This window comes from Bubalus bubalis, chromosome 5, assembly GCF_019923935.1.
Source record: "Bubalus bubalis isolate 160015118507 breed Murrah chromosome 5, NDDB_SH_1, whole genome shotgun sequence".
Classification (NCBI taxonomy): domain Eukaryota; kingdom Metazoa; phylum Chordata; class Mammalia; order Artiodactyla; family Bovidae; genus Bubalus; species Bubalus bubalis.
This window is the reverse complement of record NC_059161.1, coordinates 90354823-90367693: the sequence shown is the minus strand read 5'-3', so window position 1 is coordinate 90367693 and position 12871 is coordinate 90354823. Positions and strand designations below refer to the sequence as shown.

The 12871-nt window shown below is 38.4% G+C and overlaps 1 protein-coding gene across 18 annotated transcripts in view; it reads right to left on the bottom strand.

Annotated features, from left to right (window-relative positions):
• Positions 1 to 177: 177 nt before the first annotated feature.
• SYTL2 (synaptotagmin like 2) overlaps positions 178 to 12871 on the bottom strand; it is a 119195-nt gene continuing 106501 nt past the window's right edge. For all 18 annotated transcript variants that reach the window (XM_025286231.3, XM_025286233.3, XM_025286225.3 and 15 more), the window contains 7 exons: positions 12126 to 12295; positions 10910 to 11012; positions 8301 to 8471; positions 6197 to 6275; positions 3539 to 3638; positions 2094 to 2299; positions 178 to 1249 (listed from right to left, as the gene is read on the bottom strand). In XM_025286231.3, the coding sequence (XP_025142016.3) occupies positions 1104 to 1249; positions 2094 to 2299; positions 3539 to 3638; positions 6197 to 6275; positions 8301 to 8471; positions 10910 to 11012; positions 12126 to 12295 (975 nt within the window). In that variant the 3' untranslated portion in view covers positions 178 to 1103. The remainder of the gene's footprint in view (positions 1250 to 2093; positions 2300 to 3538; positions 3639 to 6196; positions 6276 to 8300; positions 8472 to 10909; positions 11013 to 12125; positions 12296 to 12871) is intronic.

Genomic DNA, 12871 nt, shown 5'->3' with positions numbered 1-12871 from the left:
GCACACACGCTTAGTTGCCTTGTGGCATGTGGCATCTTCCCAGACCAGGGATCGAACCTGTGTCCCCTGCATTGGCAGGCAGACTCTTAAGCACCAGACCACCAGGGAAGTCCTGGACTTTAAGATCCCTAACATAAAGTATTTCATTTAAAATAAGAAGTCAGATTACTTTGATAATACCATTAAATCATATAATAATTTATTCTAAGGGTTTTTACAAAATACTTTATGAAAATTATACATACATAGGAAGGACAGTATAATTTAACAATTTACATTCTAATTAAAACTTAGTCGCAAATCATGTTTGTGACCACTCTCATGCTGCTTCATATAGTAGAGTTGTAAGAAAAACAGAATCTTATATATGCAAAGGTTTTGTTCTTCATTTTATATATGGGTACCCTATTATAAAATACAGGCTTGAAACTTAGGAGAAAATTAAGCCAAAAACTTAATTTCACCTATGGCCAGTGGGTGGCACCAAAGCACATAAGACTTTAAACATTGGGAAAAGAGAACACTTCTCAAAGCAAAATACATGCAGTAAATTCAGTCGCATTGCCCTAACATGGAATTCCATATTTCAATAGAGACTACAGAGTGAATAGTTTTCTTATGAACAAATTCTTTATCTTCATGATATTCTAGTCTTTATTTTTTACCCTGCTCATAGGAATATCTTTGAGTCACTCTTCAACAACCAACATTTTTTCAATTCCTGCAAGGGTTTTCAATGATCAAGTGGGAGGCCTTCCTAACCCTTTTGTGGTTTGAAACACATGATAGCAAACTGGAAACTTTTGCTTATTAACAACATTTAATATTTTTTTGGCAGCTTTTTCTTTGAAGCAGCAGCAATGCTTTGATTTTCTTAGCTTTCTCAACCATCTTCTTTTAACCTTGCAGTCACAAATTAAGTTACACATTTTGTTATTATTTAAGGTTTTAGTCCTTGTAACCAAAGAAGCATGTGCAGGTTGACTTTAACATGCTATGTAGCATTTGTTCCAGGCAACAGATGAAAGGTGAGGATCTCTGCCTACAAGATCGGATTCCACCTGTCTGGTGGTTTTCGGTGGAGGAGCCCGTGGACTTTGGCTTCACTTGGAAATCTTGGCAATCAACAGCATTCGGAGAGGCAGGATTGCTTCGATCCAAGTGTTGGGAGACTTCACCATCTTTTCCCAGAGAGCCACTTCCTCTGAAGTAGAGTCCATCCAATCCACTTCAGTACCATAGCTTTTGCCTGGACAAAAAAGGAAAGCTTTGCATTTAGAAAGGAATAGTTCATTGGGAAAAACTGAGTCATTCCTTAATTATAATCACCAATGGAGACAGCTAGGAAGAGTTTTAACATCACCAGTAAGGCTGGGACTCTACAGAAGAAAAGATCTGTTTAATCATATGAGATGTCTGATAATGGAACTCTCCACAACTGGGATTATTCTCATTACTCTCAGAGTAATGACTTCTCTTCTTGACCATATAAAATGTAGATGAGAATCTGTCAGGTGTATAATGGAACAGTAGGGAGGATTCCAGCATTGGGTTGAAAGCGACAGTAGGTGATCCCTAAGAAAGTGTAGTTACAGCTTTAGTGTCTAACAGACTCAATTTTGAATCTTGGCTCTGCCACTTGTTAGCTCTGTTTCTTAATTTCTTGGAACATAAGTGTCTCTGGGTATAACATTAGAAATAACTCATAGAACTTCTGTGAGGATCGAATGCAATAATGCAAATAAAGCACTCAGTACAGTGACCAGTGCTCCATAAATGTTAGCTGCTATTATTATGCAAAGCACACATTTAGCCATGAAGGGCCATAAACCGTTTTTCAGGAAAGGGTAGTGACGAAGGCTTTTCTGGTTTCCCCCACAATCACTTAAGCTCTGTGTGGACAAACACAGCATCCTGTTAGTCTTCATATCTCGAGTCCCTGGCACACAGCTTGACATTCCTTCACTCATTCATTTCACCACACTTAACAGAAATAGAGTATCTGTTTTCATTAGGAAGAAGCAAACCAACCAACCTCTAGTGTCTCCAGAAGCATTAGACTCATGGAAAATTAAAAATGCAACACATGTTACCTGTTCCAAAGCCAATCCGAAGACCTCCCAAAAACTGGTTGGTTAATTTGTAATGGTCCCAGACAGTAAGCTCTACACAGGCTTCTGTCAGATCCTCAGGCCTGAACCCATCATAGACCATGGTGTGGTTGAAGACAGGGTTGGTGGTTTTCCCCACAGCTCTCGTCTTCTGGCGGCTTTTCCTGCTTGTGTCTGGAAGGATGGTACTACAAAAGGAAACATTACCATGAGAACTCTCATGCTTTTAGTGTGCTTCAGCTACTGAGGATTGGCAAGAGGACATGGAAGAAAAAAGAACGTAGAGAGATGGTAATGGTGGGCATTCTGCTGGCAAGATTACGCACTAGAGTGGACCAGACTTGCTTTGAGGAAGTCCTGACTCTGCTACTTATTGGCTGTGTATTGTGGGAAATTGACTCAACTTCTCAGACACCTGCTTCCTCATCTATGAAATGGGAATGGTGATGCCTACCTCATAAGGTTAATATTAGAATTACAGATTAAGCAAACAACTTAGTTCAGTACCTGCATTTAGCATTTACTATATAGCAACTGTTTGAGGATTCCTCTAAAATCTACTCCTGATTATCTGTGAGAGCCTAAGAAATTAGTCTTGTACAGAATTGAAAAAGAAAAGAAACCTCTCCAATTCCCTAGATTTGACTTTGGGAATAAATTATATTACATATTTGTGATTATTTACATATAATTTATGGTAATAATTGAAATTAATTTACCCTACCATGCCTCTTGTAAAGGCAAGAAGGGTTGGGCCTAGTCTTAGAATGGGAGATTGACCTGAGCTGAAAAGCTTACCAGTTGACATCTGTGAAGAATATGTATAGGGAAAATCCTAAATAATGTCATATAAACTTAAGTAGCTATAACTCATCTTCTGATAAAATCTATATAGATAAAATTAGTTAGAGAGAGTCAGGATAGCACAATAACATCTGCTTAGTTACTATTTTCTAGATGCCAGGCATTTACATTATAACTGAGAAAAAGGTTTGCAACTTAAAAACCCAAACTGTTTCAAGCTCTTATGAGCTAATTATTAGTATGGATCTGTTTATCAAATAACTTCCAGATATTCACAGGCTGATGCAAAAGGCTTTTTTGCAAATGGGCCACAATACAGATGTTCGACAAATGATACAAGGGGTGTGGTATCACCATTAGCCATTTCATAAACCCTTTGGTACTGAATATTGTCCTCACTAGCAGATGTACCTCCTGTTGTATATATTCCCTCTTAAACTAAATGGAGCCTTGCAGGGGGTTCATGTCAAAGATCCTTCTAGCTTGTGTAACCACTGTCTCAAGTTATTTCATTTATACTATGAATGATGAACTTCAGCATCACAGTTACAGAAAATTAAAACCAATTGGCAAAGGCCAGGCTATTGTGGAACTGAGGGAGGCAGAATTATTGATGCTGGTACCATTTAACAAAAGAATTTAGATGGCTGCCTCTTAGCAGTGGTAGATCAAGGCACTCCTTCACCCAGATGTGCACTTCTCCAGTTGTAGGAAGTTTTTTACCTATAATAGAAAAAGAGAGAGAAAATGAAATTCCACTGCCATTCCTCTCTTGGCAGTACTGCCTCCCAAGATGCCAATCTAAAAATGGTCTGGCACAGCAAGACTGTGACTGAGTGCTTGCTGATATGATCATCAATGATTATATCTATTCTTAATTACATCTTTCATAGTCTGACTGTAGTGAGCTCAAGTAGCTCAATAAAATAAAAATAATATAAAAATAATTTATTGCAAGTACAGAATATTACATCATTGTTTCTGGGTCTTGCTTGGCTCAACAAGATCAATTATAGATATTAGGTATCTGAATCATCCATTTATAGTTATGTTCAAAACTACTCAGTGAGATGCATATACTTTTCAAATATTACTACCATTAAAAATCAGTGCTCATAGGAGGCATTTAAACAAATCTGAGTATAAAGTAACCAAAACAGGTACTCGTTTAGGTATAGTCACTCTTGTTAAAAGTAGTTGTGCATTTTATAGGAGTATTGTATAGACACATGTAAGAGCCAATATTATAGAAGGGAATTGCTGAGAAATTGGCCTTAGTCTGAAGTTTCTATATAGGTTGGGTGCACATGGATGGAGGGAAAAAAGTGAAAGTGTTACTCTCTCAGTTGTGTCCAACTCTTTGCGACCCCATGTTTTTCTGGATGGGTGAACCCGATCTGTCAACCGATCAGTGTTTAATGAGCGTCTATTATATGCTCAGCCCTGTGCTAGGAATGCTGTTGGATACAAGGAATGCAAGAATCTATGTGCTTGGGAAATATGTACAGGTAAGCTAGAGACAGAAACTCAATAAAAGCAGTAAAATGTAATATAGAATGAATTGCCAAGTTATTACTGTGACGTTCTAGAAGATGATGTGATCAGTAAGGGTAAATGCATTCAGGAAAAGCTTTACAGAGAAGATGGGATTTCATCTAAAGACTTGGATAGGTTTAGGGGAAGAGGAAGCCATTCCAGGGAGGAGAAACTATTATAGGAGCAAAAACTCACACAAGCTGGAGTCCATCACATGTGGGTCTCCTGCCCTTCCCCCAGCAAAAAGTAATCATGGGGAAAATGGGAAATGAGACTAGCAGAATTTATATGTATGTTGACCATAAATGAGAGGATACAAATTATATAGAAAACAATCTGTCTTTTAAAAAGATCCAGATGTAACCAGATGGCAGTTTGGGTGCCATGTGGCCTAAAGATATGCTTTGCTTGTCCTCTCTGTCTCTCTTTTTTTTTTTAAGCAGAATTGGAATGCCTTTCTCTGTTTAATCACTGCCCTCACTATCATTTCTGTCATCCCACTACCTTCAAGAAACGTTTATTTCTATTTGTTTATCTATTTGGCTGTGCTGGGTCTTAGATGCAGTATTCAGGCTCGCTAGTTGTGCCATGCAAACTTTTAGTTGGTCACATGGGGTCTAGTTCCCTAAGCAGGGATTGAACCCTGGCCCCCTGCATTGGGAGCACAGAAGCTTAGCCACTGGACCACCACGGATGTCCCTCATATGAATTCTTAAGGAGAGTAACTTAGGGAACTCTGTGAGAAATGAGAGAGGGGTTAGCACTCATTTCCTGACAGTCTCTTGCTCCTTAACTGTGCTGGAGACCTGAGGCTCTAACATCAAGGATGCAATGTAGTAATTCTGAAGAAAAAACTTTCTACCCTAATGAGACCTTGAGAGCAGAGGACAAATGAGCTCTAATTTCTTAGGGGCTTAGTATGGATTATTTTAATTTCCACCAGTGGGGGAGAAAAACTACCCCAGTTCCATTTGTATCACAGAACTACACAGGAAAGGCCATTTACACTATGTAGATACAAACTTTGTGGAGAGCGAGGCCAAAGTTAAAACAAGGGCTGTAAACTGGGCTGGGAAAAAAATGAGAATTCTTCTCAAAGAAACAGAAAAAATATAATGGTGGTTACCAGGAAGGGGATCCTGGAAGGAAGGGCAAGAGAAGAGTTGTGGTTTAATGGGTATAGAGTTTCAGACGTACAAGATGAAAAAGTCCAGAGACATGCTTCACAACATTGTAAAGATGCTTAACACGGCTAATGGGCTTCCCAGGAGGTACAGTGGTAAAGAATCTACCTGTCAATGCAGGAGATGAGGGTTCAGTCCCTGGGTCAGGAAGATCCCCTGGAGGAGAAGATGACAACCCACCCAGTGTTCTTGCCTGGACAATCATGTGGACAGAGGAGTCTGGCGGAGTCCATGGGGTCGCAAAGACTCGAACACAACTGAGTAAGCACACAACAACCACAACTAATCACACACTTAAATATGGTTAAGAAAAATTTTATGTTATGTGTTTTTTTTTTTTAATGTGTTTTGATCACAATTAAAAATAAAGAAAATGTTCTAGTTTACAAGTGTGGATTGACTCATTTCGACCCTTACTAAGTTAGTAATGTAATTTAGAGCTTCACCTTTGAAAATAAAAAAAAATAAAAAAAAAAACAAACAACAAAGAACTCAAAGAAATGTTTGGAGAGGGGACAGCTAAGGTAAGACCATAAATCTGGACAGAAAATCAGTACATACCAGGCACTGGCTCTGGGACATACTGGAGAGCCAACTTCATCTCACCTCTGTTTTCTGCTTCAAGGGGAACTGGTGCTGTCTGGAAAATGAAGGCAGGTCAGCAGGTGTGAGACACACACCATTCACCCTGTTCGTTGGTGATCTGTTACAGGGCCATATCTGCCTAATTTCTGAGCTTAGGTATCATTCATGAGTGCCCTGGATTGAAATTTCCCTCCCCATCACAGATGGACTATTGCTTTGATATCTGGGAAGGCTACACTGTGTATCCTGGAAAACTCTACAGGGTACCCAGAACATATTTTAAGTCCTTCAGTTCAGAGAAATCAGAATGGGTTTCTTGGAGATGGGAAAGGTATTCTGAAATGTTTAGATTTTTATAAAAATACATACATTTTTGTTAGTGATCCAGCCAGCACATAAAACAACTTATCTGTATTTTCTTTCTTTAAAGGAGTAGGAAGAGCTGGGGTATGGGTGGGGAACAAATTATACATTTTCATAGCTGCATTAACCTAATTATTTTAGACCAGATGAGGAGATGCCTGTAAAAATTACAAAAACTGAACAATCATTTTACAATGTAAAAGGTACAATGCATATGTACGCCCACAGCTGATTCAGGTCAACGTATGGCAAAAACCACCCCAATGTTGTAAAGTAATTAGCCTCCAATTAAAATAAATAAATACATTTTTTAAAATGTGTATTTATTATAGAGCAGGTGGTTTTACTTTCAAATTCTGGTCTTTTAGACCCTTATTGCCAAAACAGGGCTATATGTCAGAAACATAACGGAAAAAAGCTAAAAATGAGATGCTTTTGACAACTTCTGAAAAATTCTTAACTAGCAAGTCTTGGGTAGACCTAGAAATAAGAGCTTCAGGTGACTTTGATGTGGTATTTTGGAACCATTCCTTTAGTTGAATGGCTTTACTGTATAGATACTTAACAGTTTGTATAAATTGTATGTATCACACTTAGCCCTCACGTTGAGAACAACAACAAAAAAACTAGACTGAACAAATCTATTTGAAGGTGCTGAAGAATTATTTAGATAGATAGGGTTCAAATGGATAAGCTGTTGTAGCCTGAAATTCTTTCTTTCTACTTTGAGGCATTAGTTGCGTTTTGAGTAGTGCTAACTGAGAGTACAACAGACTTAGCAGAAAGAGGCTAAGAAGCTGAGCACAGCCTCTCACGGGGCTGGGGAGGCAAAATTTGGCCAGCTAAGGAGAGATGGTCTCAGAAAACACTCTAGACAGATAGTTTTCCAAGTATGGGCCCCAGGCCGGCAGTATCAGCAATGCCTGAGGATTTGTTAGAAATGCATATTTTGGGGCCAGGTTGGATACATGCTAAAATATGCAAACTACTGCCTAGGTTTTCAGTTGGAGCCCGTGAAAGACCACAGCCTAGAAATATGGGCCAAGAAAACTGAGATCAGACCACGTGAAAGCTTCTCGTCAGTTCGTTACCAGGCTAGACTGAGGCAGTGCGTCCTTTCTCTGTGTGTCAAATGCAAAAGTAAACCCTCTCAAATTATCCCTAGAATTTTTCCCACGCAGTGTCCAGCATGCAATAAAAAAAAAAGAACATGCATACCAGAACAAAGGGCCAAATGACCAAACAATAAAAATTAGATGAGCCTCACAAATGTTTAAGATATAAGAGTTTTCAGATACATACTTTGAGTAACTTTGATGAATAAATTCATAAAGATACTGAGAAGATAAAGAATTGTAGCAGAGAAATAGAATCTATAAAAAAGAGTCAAGTGAAAATATAAATCTGAAAGTATAATAACTGAGGACCCATAGATATCCATCTAGATATTAGATAGATACTAGATTAGACACAGCAGATAAGAAAACTATTGAACTAAAAGATAGGTTAGCAGAAACTAGCCAGCCCAAAGAATAGATAGGGGAAGAAACACTACAAAACATAGAAAGGAGCCTAAGAGATTTATTGGACAGAGTGAAAAGACATGATGATCCCAAACAATGGATAAGCATTCTGAATGAAAATGGAATCTTATAGCAGCTCTCTCCTGAATCCCAGGCCCCAAACCACCAAACCAAACAAAAAACTCCAAACTTACCTTCCGCTTTAGAGGGTACCACTTCAATTGTTTATTCTGTTTGTTGTCCCAGTCCCAAGTTTCCAAATCAAGTTCTACTTCCCCTAGAAAACTATTGCGCTTAAATGTATCTCGATGCCAGACAGACAGGTTCAGCTTCTGTGTCTTTAAGATTTGCTTGTCGATTTTATACTGCAGTTCAAAGAAGGAAATTAAAGGGGTAAATAATATTATTTCAGGTCAAAGTTATGACATAGAGGTGAAGATAAAGTCCTCTGTGTAGATCAGATTTTCTCATCTGTTAGGTTTCAAGTCTCAAAAATACTGCAAAGTCATCTTATTCTAAGTGTCTTGTTTCAAAGAGCTAAAATCCATCTTTCACAAAAGCTGATTTTTCTTTCCCTCTCTGGAAAAGCAAATCATGGCTCAAGTATCATAGTTGGTAATAGCTCTCTAAAAACAAAAGCCAGTTATTCAATTTTTACTGGATGTTTTTAGTTCTAACTAGATATAACAGGAATCCAATTCAGTCTAAAAATACAAATGAAGCTTAATCCAATGGTCTGTTTTCTACCTGAGGACAAAGTACTTTTTTAAATAGACTAATTGTTAGAGCAGTTTGAGATTTGCACAAAATTGAAAAGAAAGTACAGAAGAGTTCCCATATTTCACCTGCTCCATATATATACAATCTCCCCAATCATTGATATTCAGCAAGGACAAAATATTTTTCAAGAAAAGATTGACCTGTTTTTTGCTTTTGGGGGGGCATCCTAAGAGTTTTAATCTGAAATGTAGTCAATTCTTGATTATATATAATTATGGAAGGGATATAGTCTTTCTAATCTAAAAATAATCTCTACTTGGATTTATGATATACTACTTGAATGTCCATTTTGGTTGTAGTAGACTTGCTTTTCTCTGAGTTTACCATTTAAATGAGCTGGCTTTTCCTGAGTTCGTGGTTGAAGTAGATGACCTAGAAATAGCAAGGATGCTGAGGTGTATCACAGTCAAACTGTAATCAAAAACTTGCTACAGAAAATCTACAGACAATTCACCCATAGATAACTGAGGGTTAATTTAATGCTGCTCTTTTTCTCAGAGGATAACCAAATACTTGGACAGAATTTTCAGAAAGAGAGAATGAATAATACTTCTCACATTTGTTGTTTTAAATAATCTGTTACCCATGACTAAGGCAGCATGAGACAGTTTTCAGGAAGATAGAACACGGGCATTTGAGCAAGGTATATTCTCCACTCATCTATCCAGCCATCTCTCCTTCCAATAAACATTTATAAAGCACCTATCCCAGACACTGTACTAAGAGTCAGCATTTACTAAGTGTTTAATGCATACTATACTATGGACTTCCCTATAGCTCAGATGGTAAAGAATCTGCCTGCAATGCAGGAGACCTGAGTTTGATCCCTGGGTTGGGAAGATCCCCTGGAGAAGGAAATGGCAACCCACTCCAGTATCCTTGCCTGGAGAAAACCATGGACAGAGGAGCCTGGCGAGCTACAGTCCATGGGGTCACAAAGAGTCGGACATGACTAAGTGACTAACACACACTAAGGCTTAATTATCACTTTACACATATTAACTTTTAATGTTCACAACTACTGAGGTAGGTAGGCACTCTTCTTTTTTTCTTATAAATTAATTTTAAAAACTTTTTGGCCACACCGTGCAGCAGGAAGGATCTTAGTTCCCCCACGAAGGATTGAACCTGTGGTCCCTGCAATGGAAGCTCGGATTCTTAACCACTGGACTGCTGGGGAAGTCCCAGATAGTTACTATTCTTGTCTCCCGTTTGCAGAACTAAAGTGCAGATGGGTTAAGTCATTTGCACACGGTATGCAGTTTATAAACCACCTAGAGTTGATCCCTGCTCTTGGGGAATTTACAATTAAACCAGCGGTTAAAGGGCTGAATGTCAACACTGCCTATTGTGAAACAAAGAGACTGAGGCAGCAGACAGAGGGGAAACTTAGGAGTTAAGAGACAACCTCTCACAGGAAGAGGCATTTCAGGCTGTGGGAAGTAGTTATGGACAGCATGGGGAAGAACATCCCAGTTTGAAGGAAGAGAAAGTCCCAGCAGAGTGAGAGAATGTAATTCCTCCAAAGAACAGAAAGGAATCAGGATAACCTGAAGAAAGACAATGAAAGTGGAAGGATGAAGCCAGAGCTTAGGTTCTCAAGGGAAGGGTGTGCATGTTAAGATGGGCGGGCTTGACCTTAAGGCTAATCGGAGTCCTCCAAGATTTTAAGCAGAGAAATAACATGATCAGAATTGGGCTTTTATAAGATTGTTTTGGCTGCAGTGCTCAACTTTATCATCTGTGTATCCAGTTTCCTTTATTTCCTTATGCCTCATTTGCCTCATCTGTGAGATGAAGATAATAATAATCCCTGGCAGAGCATGGAGGGCATGCATGAGACAAGGCATACAACAGTCATGATGTATCATCTCATACAAAGCAGATTCTCAGAAAGTGGTTATTTATTTCCTTCTCTCTTGGGGACTGACTTCCTCTGCAGAGATATTACCAAAGATGACACGGCCTTTTAAATGCATAGGACACCATTTGGGATTTTCCTAGATAGACAGGTTGTAGGTACCCGCAGTATCTCGTTATACACAGGATTCAAAGTTTTCTTCACTACAAGTGTTTTCTTCTTGCCCATTTTGCCTTTGTCTGGTAATAGGTAAGTCTTTACGTATCTAAAAAGAGAATTAAACAGACAAGAAAGTCAGAGAAAATAAAAGTGACATGTCTACCTGTACTTTTAAAAATGCATTAGAAATTAATAAGAATAATTATTTCATGACACTAGCGAAAGTAGTATATAATAAATGCTCTCATCAACACCTTTATACTTAAACTTTTAAGTGATTTCAATGGAATGGATCATTTTAAATTGTTTTGAAGATTTTTAAGGGATAGTCCCTGAATTCCTTTTTTCCTTTGACCTTAACTAATGTAGGGCAGGGGGAAGATAACTGACCTCTAATGTGATGCTTAATTTCATTGGCTAGTGTCTTATTAAGAAAAGGCTTTGATGCTTGCAGAATTAAAAAAGACTGTCTTTTGAAAGAAAACTCTTGGTATATACCTAATCAGGCCATATTCAATGTAAAACAAAAAAAAAGGAAAAAGAAAAGCTATTGGGCCCCACTGCTTTTATAACAAAAACAAAGGGTTGGGCTTATGCTAGCAAAATTATTAAGAATCAGAATCAGACTTCTGCATAGGGGTAAGGGGGGACTGTCATTTAACTTTTATAACTGAACTGAAATGCCATTAAACCTGTGATTTCAAAAATGAATTGGTAATTCCCCTTAAAGTTCTGTAGAATATAACTTAAATGTGGAAACTACCTTATTCTAGAACCTTAACTATCTCTGCATTACTGAGCACTATAAAGTATGCCCAACCCGTCCCTCCTTTTAGGGAAAGTCTAAACGTGTGTGGAGACAGGGGTCTCAAGTCTCACTCATGTGCTGTTATAAACACAGTGCTTATCTTCTCTATCCTTTGTTTCCTTATCTGTAAAAAATAAGGAATCAGGACAAGATGATCTCAAAGGTTCCTTCCCATTTGAAATGCTTTGTGTTTCTCTGACATTCTTAAAATTTAGTAAGTTTGGCGTATGAATCTATAAACAGCATTTTTCCCCAACTCTTTTTCCGCCCCCCACCCCGAATCCCGTTTTTTTCCCCCGAACATTCCTTTTTAACACAGTCACACACATACCTTCCCTTCAATTTCCTTCTTTTTTTCCCAATTTCTACAAGAGTAACTAAGAGAAAATAGTGTCTCCAAAATGTACTTACGGGTCCGAACGCTGTTTCTTAATATCCGCTGCTGCTAAGTCTTTACACTGGGCCACGAAGACATGCAACTCCTTCAGTGAGTCCACGTAGTCGATGGCAAACTGGATGTTTCCTTTCACTTCCAGATTGCCAAAGTCTCCACTATAAACACTCATCACACTGCCGCTGACCTGAAAACGCGGGAAAACACGTGGTGTCTGTCTCTGTCTCACTCTCGAATCCAGCGCAAGGGTGTCATCTTTGCTTGCCAGCATTTCTCTAGTTTGCATATAAAAGCAGCTAATTTAATGTGGCATTAAAAAAGCATACCAACACAGACAACCTGACATGATATACATGACATGATGTCTGGTGGTTAACAAAAACTGCCTGTAAGAGACATGGATGAAAAACATGAAATGCAAAGTTATTTAGATGCTGACTCATTTCAAACCAGGGTGATTTCATAGTAGGGGGCACTCAGAGTCCCATTTTTAGGCATGCTTAGAATTTAAAATGTTAAATAAAGAGGATGTGAGAAGCCCCAGGGCACACAAATCACAGTGACACATTGGTCTATCAAATTTCCAAGGCACTAAAAAGGAATTTTACTATGTTACCCATCCACTGACTCTAAGAAAATGCTTACTGAGCCATACACTTTTAGAGGTCAGGAAGGGTAGAAAATGGATGATTGATGAAGGAAGTTTAAAACCTTCCCAAGGCCATACATTTGATTGTTATCAGCAGAAATTCAATTTAAATAG